The 9,503-nt window shown below is 55.3% G+C and overlaps 2 protein-coding genes across 3 annotated transcripts; both read right to left on the bottom strand.

Annotated features, from left to right (window-relative positions):
• Positions 1–7: 7 nt before the first annotated feature.
• On the bottom strand, positions 8–4,354 carry LTB4R (leukotriene B4 receptor). 2 transcript variants are annotated; one of them, XM_063651472.1, is made up of 2 exons: positions 3,012–4,354; positions 8–2,396 (listed from the first exon to the last, which is right to left on the bottom strand). In XM_063651472.1, exon 2 carries the CDS (start codon positions 2,379–2,381, stop codon positions 1,323–1,325), a length of 1,059 nt encoding a protein of 352 aa, XP_063507542.1. In that variant the 5' UTR covers positions 2,382–2,396; positions 3,012–4,354; the 3' UTR covers positions 8–1,322. The 2 variants fall into 2 exon arrangements, with proteins under 2 accessions (XP_063507542.1, XP_063507541.1); XM_063651471.1 differs by having other exon boundaries at positions 3,016–3,706.
• A 1,651-nt stretch (positions 4,355–6,005) lies between these two features.
• LTB4R2 (leukotriene B4 receptor 2) lies at positions 6,006–7,383 on the bottom strand. Its single transcript, XM_054447944.2, has one exon. The coding sequence runs from the start codon at positions 7,381–7,383 to the stop codon at positions 6,307–6,309; it is 1,077 nt and encodes a 358-aa protein (XP_054303919.1). The 3' UTR covers positions 6,006–6,306.
• Between the last annotated feature and the right edge of the window lie 2,120 nt (positions 7,384–9,503).

Raw genomic sequence — 9,503 nt, 5'->3', positions numbered from 1 at the left:
AAGAATCTCCAGGGAAATGTCATTTGAACTTTATTCATTCAACAAACACTAAATAAGTACCTATTATGTGCTCACCATACAGAATGGGCAAGAGGCCTGGGAAATACTGTTAGGTCCCTCCCAGTTTCAGCTGCTGTTCTCAAATTGGTACACCATACTTTCCAGTAAGGATCTGTAGACAGCTTGGGGATATCCTCTTCTTAGGTCCATCCAACATCCCTTTGCTTCCTTCTGCATCCTTCTGCACATATGCTGGTATATGGGTCTTGAAGTATTGATGACTCATTCTCACTGGCTCATACTTTGGGGTCCATGGGAGTATGTCAAACCTTGACATACTATTTTTGTTGCGGATGTTGCATGTGGATATTTGGTTTCCCTCTCTTACTTGCTCTTTTGTTTTTTTATGAGAAAGATCCAAAAAGTACACTGCTGCCACTGTTGTTGCCATCTTCCTAAAACCTTGTCAGAACAGAGTTGGACCAAGGTTCTCTAAAACAACAGTCATCTCTAGGAAATAATGACTCATCCCTCTCACTTTTGGGAATCTTTGTTTCCTGGGGCCCTCAGCCCCACCCTGTGCCAGGGTGTGTTGTGGAGGTTAGCAGATGCTGATACACAGAATTCTAAGGGATAAGATCTAATGACTTAGTCCTCAGGTCTGGCCTCTTTGTGAAATGGAGGGAAGGAAGGCATCCCCTAGAACATCTCCTACAGAGAGGACAAAGATTATTGGCAGGAAGTTGGAGTCATGCTAACAAGGAGACTTATCACAGGCTTCAGGGAAGATGTTTCACAGCAGTGCTGTTTTCTCAGAAGGTCCCGAGTCACAGAACCTGTAGTGATAAGCCCACGTGCGTGGTCTTCCTAGACAAGCTGCTTTAGGAGTCTGTAGACTGCGTTTTGCTAAGTATTATCTGCAGACTACGTACTCGGAATCACCTGGGATGGGGGCAGTCTATGTCTCTTTGTGTCCCTTCCAAAATTGTAAATCATGGGGAACTAAAGGACGTGACTCTCAACTACTGAGAGGAGCCCCACCAGGGCGCCCACGAGCACCCCGATACCCACAGCACACGTACCCCACTCACAAGGCTGACCAAATTTCAGACTTCAGTTTTAATGGTTAAAGCTGCCTGTGGGAGCCAGGCTGGAGCACGCTCTCACTCGGCCCTCACTTTGCTCCACCTCTCCCTCTTCTTCCACTCCACTCCCGCCTCCCACGCTCCCACGCCCTCCACGCCCCTGCTCCTCCTCCAGGTACGGAACTGGCTCAGGGCTAGCATTCTGCCAGGAGGAAAGTGCGCCTCCTTCCGCCAGGCCTAGTTCAGTTCTTTTAACTCGAGAGGGTTGGAGGCAGTGAGGCTCTCGGAAGGGCCGGCCTCCAGAGCTGCCGGGCCGCTCCTAGCGGTCTGGCCCAGGCTGCCCCCGCGGCGCGTGCTGGACGCCTCGGAGCCCGTGCCCTCCAGCAGCTTGGCGACGAAGCCCACACCCGCCGAGCGCAGCAGGCCGCCGCCAGCGCACGCGTACAGCACGGGGTTCACGCTGCTGCTCAGGAAAGCGAGCGCGATGAGCACGTTGCGGGCCAGGTTCAGCCGCTTCCCCACGAGCCCGAACCCGGCGGCCTGGCCGGCCAGCGCTTGGCCTGCCTCAGCCAGGTTCACCACGTGGTAGGGCAGCCAGAAGGCGGCGAAGGTCAGGATGATGAGCACCACCAGGCGGCCGGTGCGGCGGCTGCGGCGGAAGCGCCGGGCCTGTAGCCGACGCCCTATGTCCGAGTAGCTGGCCACCACAGCCAGGAAGGGCAGCAGGAAGCCCGTGACGGCCTCGAAGATTAGATGGAAGGCCCGGTGCCTTTCGCTGGGGTACTTCGGGAAGCACAGGCTCATGTTCGTTTTCGAGGCCACTGCTGTGCGGTACACGAGGACAGGTGTGGCCAGCAGAAAGGACAACACCCAGATGCCTGCCAGCACCCGCCGGGCCATCGCCTTGGTGCGCAGCTTCTGGGACACAAAGGGGCGGGCCACGGCCAGTGAGCGGTCTAGACTCATGGCCGTGATAAGCAGGACGCTGGCGTACATGCTGACTCCGCAGACATAGTGACACAGGCGACAACCAGCCAGTCCAAAACTCCAGGTGCCTTGGGCCAGGAAGTGAAGGAAAAAGGGAGCAGTGAGCAATACGGCCAGGTCGGCCAGGGCCAGGTTCAGCACCATCAGGGCAGTGACGGAGCGCTTCTGCATCCTTTTCAGGATACTCCACACCACAAAGCTGTTGCCGGGAAGCCCCACAGCCAGCGCCACTGACAGCAGGATGATAGCCAGCAGAGAGATGAACTCTACACCTAGTGAGGGGGCTGCTGCAGAAGATATATTTTTCATGGCCGTCGGGAGGACCTGGAGAGTGAGGGCGGACACACGCATGAAAGTAGAGGACCAAGGGTTTCCTGATGCCATGGACACACCTAGGCTGAGAACTCTAGTCTGTCTCCAGGGTCCGCAGCATCAGAGGTCCCCCTGAAATATACTGCCCCCATCGCTGCAGACTGACATCTTAAAGGGATCTGGTTGAGTACAAAGACTAGTTTCCTAACTGGGTCATGGGGCCCCTTCCTGCCCACAGACCCAATTGCAAAATATACAGTGACCACAGCAGCAGCAGCACTTCCAGACCTTTTCAGTCTCCTCCCCTTAGGAGACCCTAAAGCCCAGAACCAAACAGAGTTCCTGCCAATGCTGCACCCCTTGAAAGGCCAGTCTTTTTGCCCCCTGCCAGGCCCTCAGCCCCTCAATCCCATTACCTTCCCCAATCACCTGCCTACTGTCCCCAGAGATGCCCAGGGTCAACCAGGAATAACAGGGAGGGGAGGAGTTAGTGGACAAGTGACAAGGACAAAGCCTCCCAACTTTTTACACTGGTCAGGCTTTCTTTGGAGATTCCTTTGCACCTTCTTTCATGGCTGCACACCGTCCCACCACCACCACAACCATGGCTGCTCCCAGGAAACTTACTTACAAGCTGTGGCAGGAACTGGTTGGAAGCTGATGCCAATCCCAGGGTCAGGGCAGGGTGGCGTAGCCTATCCCTGGATCTGTCCCACTGCCAAGGGCCTGGCCCCAGGTCTAGGTGCTGTTTGCTAAATCAGCCAGAGAGGAAGAACCACAGAGCAGAGGACAGGGAAGACGCATCTTCCTGAGGGTGGGGCTGAAACCCCTACCCACTCCCTTCACTAGGAGGGGGGATAGTCTGTGTTCCAGGGCAACCCAGAAGGCAGGAGGACTCCTCAGAGGTGGGGCCAGAAGAGAAGAGACCAGGAAGGAGCAGTGAGAGAGAAAAGAGGGGTGTGGGGAGTGAGAAGGCTGGGTGTGGCCTCAAGATGCAGGTCTAGACTGGAGAATTGAACAAAGTAGTGAATGGTATCATATAGGAGAAGGAGGTATGGTAGCCAGAGAAGGGAAATGGGCTCAGATTGAGAGGCTACAATGCTGATATCTTTGTGTTTTTTTTGTTTTGTTTTTTGTTTTTTGTTTTTTGTTTTTTTTAAGATTAATAGGAAGTGTAGGTTGGAGCTGTGACTAGGTCCTGGGTCTGGGTTTGGGTTAGATAACATCATGATTTAAAGAGGGCACGTCGGTAAATGCCGAAGGGGGCAGCACTCTGTCCTTGGCTTCAGTTCAAGCTATGATCTAGGTTGTGGGAAGAGGGCCATCTTCCAGCACCCCCTTTCCTCCCCTTACTTAAAGGGATTGGTTCCATTTAGGTCAACCAATTCTCCATTCTCTTTGGTAGAAGCCAAAATCCAAATGGTCTCCTTGGTATCACACAGAATGCCAATTACTTCCCCTTTCCCCAAGCACCTGCCTTGTGCTTGCCCATGTGGTTACCCTGCTGAGTCTGGATTTACGATCTGGGCAAAGAGATTGGCACCACCTCTTTCCTACCTTCTCACAGCCTACTATTCAGTTCCACTTTAGATACACAAAGTTGAGGCCGAGCTAGGCAGGCTGAGCATGAGGAGCAGGAGTGAGGGAGCAGGAACAGTGATGCCTCATGCCCACCCTGCCAAGAGGGGAAACCAGCAATGCAGAAATGGTCCCCTTCCCCGTTTCCTGGACAGAGGAACATCTCCCTTCCTTGAAGTCTCCTGCAAAAGCTAAAAACTAAAAATTCCTGGCGGGTTGTGGTGGTTCATACCGGTAATCCCAGCACTTTGGGAGGCTGAGGGGAGCGGATCGCTTGATGTCAGCAGTTTGAGACCAGCCTGGCCAACATGGTGAAACCCCGTCTCTACCAAAAATACAAAAGTTAGTTGGGTGTAGTGGCATGTGCCTGTAGTCTCAGCTACTTGGGAGGCTGAGGCAGGAGAATCATGTGAACCCAGGAAGTGGAGGCTGCAGTGAGCTGAGATCGCACCACTGCACTCCAGCCTGAATGACAGAGCAAGACTCCGTCTCAAAAAAAAACTAAAAAGTCCTTCCTTCAATCTGACCATGGGCCTTCCTGCTTCCCTTTCAACTCTCACTTCTCAGGAAAGATGCAAAGTGTAATGGTGGCCACTGAGGTCCCTTAACCTTTCCAGAGCCCCCACTTGCTCTGCTTGGAGAAAAGCCAGAGCAGAGTTGACCTCGCAGCTGTCAGGCAGAGGATATGAAAAAAAATGGGCAGAAACCGCAGCAAGAACTGAAGTCAGAGTTGAGGAAGGGCTTTCTGACCACACGGGGTGTGAGAGAAGGGCAATGTGCAACAGAGGAAGTTAGGGAACCTCTGCCCAGTGCACGAGGACAGAAAGACTCCCGTGAGGCCTGTGTTTGGGGACAGAAGCTCCAGGGTCAACCAGAGGCCCCTTCAGACAGAAACTGGGTTGTCCTTGCCTCCTCTCTCAAGCTGTTCCCCACCCGCATCTACCTTGATGGCCTTTCTTCCCCACACCCAGGACCAGGCACTCTAAGCATACTCCCTGCTGTTCTAGTTCACAGGTGCTAGTTCATCCCAGTTTTGGTAGCTCTAGCATGACCCAGGGGACTGGGTTTCTTTTGCTGTGTTTTGACTTCTGTCTGGGAGGCAGGGAGGTGTGAGCAGTCGCTAAAGTAGAACCTGGGGTGATGGTCAGGGTAGCCACTTGAGCGGCCAACCATCTCAGTTTGTTGGGAAACCAGCAGGGCTGGGACAAGGAGTTTTCAGAGCTAAAACTGGGAAAGTCCCAGGCCAACTGGGATGAGCTGGTCACCTTAGTGACCACAGATGTGTACTTGTGGATGTCCCCTGAAAAGAATCCCATTCTACATCCCCCAATCAAAGGTGTCAGGATCTAGAACCATTTTTAGACCTAGATATGGATTCCAAAAGGTGGGGGCAGAGAAGTATTGGGGAAGGGGCTAGGAATAGCCAGCAGCACCTTGGAAGGAGCCCAGACTTGGCAAAGAGAAAAAGAATAGGTGCCACTTCTTTGAAAAATTATTCCTGTCCTCTAAATATTCCTGCCATTCCTCATACCCCATGATGGCCAACCTCCAAACTTCCCTGACTGAGTGCTTGCTCCTGGCTCCTTTTCACATCAGGTGGCCTTTGCAGGGAGGATCAGATGGTCAGGGAGGAAGGTAAGTCTCAGACTCCCAGGGCCCCTACACCACTGTCCACTCCTTATGTGCCTGTCTCACACTCACTGGACCAAACACAAGACAGGCAGGAAAACTTTCTTTTCAAACCCCACAGATTCACCTTCCCCTTCAGAGCCATTTCCTCCCTGGAGGCTTTTATAAGCCTCAGAGAATGGATCCCATTCCTACCCCTCATCCAAGCTCCCATACCTCTCCTTCCATTTTCTCCTTTATTTCCAGAGTGGTTCTATGGGTTGGCCTGTGGAACCAGGGCACCTGGGCTGAGGAGGGCAGGTCAAGATGCCACTGAAGGCCGGCACTGCCCAGCCTGGCTTGACCCAGGAGGGAACTAGGTGACTTCAGTACAACTCAGGCACGAAGAACCACCAGGGGAGGCACACTTAAGTCATCATCTAATGGCTTCCCAGTGTATTTCACAATAACAGCTATTGGCAACAAGTAAGCAATGCTGGCACATGGGTACATGCCAACCTGCAAGCACGCAATAGTCCTTAACAGGGACCATCACCACCCTCATAATCCCTGTTTGGAGGAGCCTGGGCCTGCCCCAAGTGTAGAGTAATCCTACCCAGCCAGATCCAAACTCTAGTCAAAGAAGGGTCCCCAAATGTTCCAGAACACTGACCTCCGGAGGGTGGGTGAGGGGTGGAAGGGGACAGGGAAGGGCAGCAGGTTGTAGGGTTTGGTGTCAAAGGTCCCATTCCGGACCGTTCTTCTCCATCCCACCCCCCGGGTCTCCATTGCCGCGGCCCTGCCCCACCACTTTCAGCTGAGGGGTAGTTCGGAGCTCCATGGTCCCCTCCCTAGAGCGGCCGCCCCCTCGGGCCTCCCCAGAGCCTTCGAAGAGCCGCGTGAGGAAACGGGGACCTGCCCGGGGCAACAGATCTCCAGCGGTGAAGACGTAGAGCACCGGGTTGACGCTAGAACTGAAGAAGGCCAAGGCCGTAGTTCCGGCTCGTGCCGCCTGGCCGGCCCCGCCCAGCTTCGCCAAGGCCCCTTCCGGTGGAGCCAGCGCGGCGACCGCCTGCAGAAGGTTGACCGCGTGGTAGGGGGCCCAGAGCAAGCCGAAGGCAAGCACGATGGCGCTCACCAGCCGGCCCACCCGCGCCCCGTGCCGCCCGGAGCCCCAGCGGGCGCCCCGCAGCCGTGCCAGCGTCACGCTGTAGCAGCCGAGCATCAGCCCGAAAGGAAGCACGAAGGCGGTCAGAGTCTCCAGGCTCAGGTGGGCGGCGGCATGGGCCGGCGACGGGTGGCACAGCTGGCATACGCGGTCCCTCCACAGGTGGCGGTAGACTGCAGCCGGGACGGCAAGCAACAGGGCGGCCAGCCAGACGGCCAGCAGCAGGCGGCGGGCCAGGGCCGGGCTGCGCAGCCGGGGCGCCAGGAAGGGGCGGGTGACCGCGAGGCAGCGCTGCAGGCTGAGCAGGCCGGTGAGCAGCACGCTGGCGTACATGCTGAGCGCGCACACGTAGTACACCGCCTTGCAGCCCGCCTGGCCCAGCGGCCAGGCCTGCCCGGTCAGGAAGGCCACAAAAAGCGGCGTGAGCAGCAGCACCGCACCGTCGGCCAGCGCCAAGTGCAGCACAAGCGTGGCCGCCAGCGGTCGCCCCCGTGCAGGCCGCCAGCCCGCCAAGCTCCACACCACGAAGCCGTTGCCGGGCAGCCCCAGCAGCGCCGCCAGCAGCAGGAAGGCCGTGCCTGTGGCCCGCGAAGTCTTCCAGCTCAGCAGTGTCTCGTTCCCTGGGGGACGGTAGCAGACCGACATCTTCTGGGCCTACAGGTGGGTGGAAGGCGCCACATAGGGCGTTCAGGGGTGGGGCAAAACCCCACCTGTGATGCCCGATGAGAAGGGGCCATGCCTCCTCCTTACTTCCCTGCAGCCTGCCTCTTTTCTGCCTGGGAGTCCTGACTTCCACGAGGACCCAGACCCCACCTCAAACACAACTCCTTCTTGGAACCCAGATCCCCTGCTCCCAGTTGACCTGCCCCACTCCTGGCTCCTTCCCAGAGCTCAGTGGTAAACAGGCATAAAGTCCTCACCCCAGGCTGTCACTATCTCTACCACCACTCCTCCAGTCTGGCCCCTCCTTCTTTGTCCAGCCCCATTCTAGCACACCTGGGCAAAACTGGATGGTGGGGTGTAAAGGGACGTGCACAGATCTACTTACCAAGCTGGGAGCAAGCAGGATTGGGGGCCTGGAGAAGCTGAAAGATTAAGCAGCAGTGGGCGAGGTGCCTACTCCTGTCCTGTGCCTATCACATTTGCAGAGGGTAAGGCAAGAATGGGGAGGGACAAGATGAGGCTCATCCTGGGCCTCTCCTGGGGCGCCTCCCTCACCCTGCTCCTTCCCATCACCAACGCATCCAGGCGTCCAGGCATGTGAGAGCCTGCCTTGCCAGGAAACAGCATAAGCTGAAGGGGGGCAGTAAGATTCCCTGGCGGTGGAAGGAAATAGGAGGACTCTGCTGAATCCTGACCCTGGTCCTGCTTCTGTTCTCATCCTTCCCCCAGCTCTGGCCCCAATCCTCCCAGCCCACCTTCTGCAGTGTGTATGTTGCCTGGTCTCTCCGGCCTGCAGAGGTGACCCAAACAACTCAGTCCCCCACCTGCCTTATCTTTGCCTGTTTCCAGTCTCCTGGTCCGGCTGAGCCCCTTTTCTTCAGCTCCTGGCCTACCTCCTCCCACCTCTTGCCTCAGGCCCTGCCCCAGTCACTCCACCCTCAGGGCTCTCACCGGGCTGTCAGTGACAGCTTTTCCATGTAAGGCATGGTGCCAGGTTCCAGGAGGAACAGGGGATGCATGGAGGCATAATGGTTAGGGAGTCAAGACACAGAACCATGAAGAGGCCCCATTACCAGGCTGCACCAGGATACAAGACAAGAAAGGAAAGGATGAGTAGGGACATACTAAGAAGCAGCCCTCTCTTCTTGGAAAAGTCAAGCAAAACTTGGAAATGAAGAGATTTGAGGGGGGCCTGGCAGATGGATACAGCTGGGGAAAGGGAAAAGAAAGGCCTCTGCCCAAGTAACAGCCAGAACTTGAGGTTGCTTGGGCAGGGCACCAGGAGCACTGTCTCAGTTTGGGTTCTTCCAAAGCAGAGCTTGAGCTAAGGGCTTGGGTACAGGTGATCCTGTATTCTTGGGCTAAGGGCTTGGGTACAGGTGATCCTGTATTTGGGAGGTTAACTCAGGAAGTGAGGGCATAGGGCAAAACGAGAGAGAGGAAAGCCATTAAGAGTATGTTAAGTCCCTTCAGTAGGCCTTGGGAACCTCTGAGAAAAGTATAGATTGCCCAAGACAAAAGACTGGCAGGGTGATCAGTCCAAAGCACTTATTAGGAGAATGTACTTAACGAATGGGCTACAGCATATCCTCACAACAGACAGTGAGAGAGAGTTGTTCTACCTAGGTATATCCAAAACAAGGGGGTCAAGGTATGGAGTTTATGAGGGTTCAAGGTATTGTTCAGGGCTAGGGCCAGTTTTTTTCAGTGTTTTGGGCAACAACCTGAATACCTTTTCAAGGCTCTGGCTTGGGCTCAAGCCTCCAGGGGAAATGCAGCTGGCCAGGTCACAGGGCAATCAAGTTACTCTGTGTTTGTCAGGACACAGAAAAAAAGTGGGGAAGCTGGGGGACCCTACAAGGATCCTGGGCAGGAAAGCAGGGATTGTATCCATTTGAGGGTTTCACTGTCAGTGAGAGTCTCAGCTTCCATGCAACTGTCCATCACAGCTGCAACTGAAATCAGAGCTGGGACACAGCGCACCAGAAGCTAAAGTCTTGATGCCATCAAAGGACATCCCTGCCCCATTCACATCTCCTTCACGTCCATTAATTGGCAAAAGGAGAAAAGTGAGAGAGAAGATGACCTAAGTGTGACTGAAG

The sequence above is a fragment of the Pongo pygmaeus genome, chromosome 15, assembly GCF_028885625.2.
Source record: "Pongo pygmaeus isolate AG05252 chromosome 15, NHGRI_mPonPyg2-v2.0_pri, whole genome shotgun sequence".
Classification (NCBI taxonomy): domain Eukaryota; kingdom Metazoa; phylum Chordata; class Mammalia; order Primates; family Hominidae; genus Pongo; species Pongo pygmaeus.
This window is presented reverse-complemented; position numbering and strand designations above follow the sequence as displayed.

Bases quoted from the DNA above. Each gene is read 5' to 3' on its own strand.
- LTB4R (XM_063651472.1), bottom strand. From the start codon at position 2,381: ATGAAAAATATATCTTCTGCAGCAGCCCCCTCACTAGGTGTAGAGTTC.
- LTB4R2 (XM_054447944.2), bottom strand. From the start codon at position 7,383: ATGTCGGTCTGCTACCGTCCCCCAGGGAACGAGACACTGCTGAGCTGG.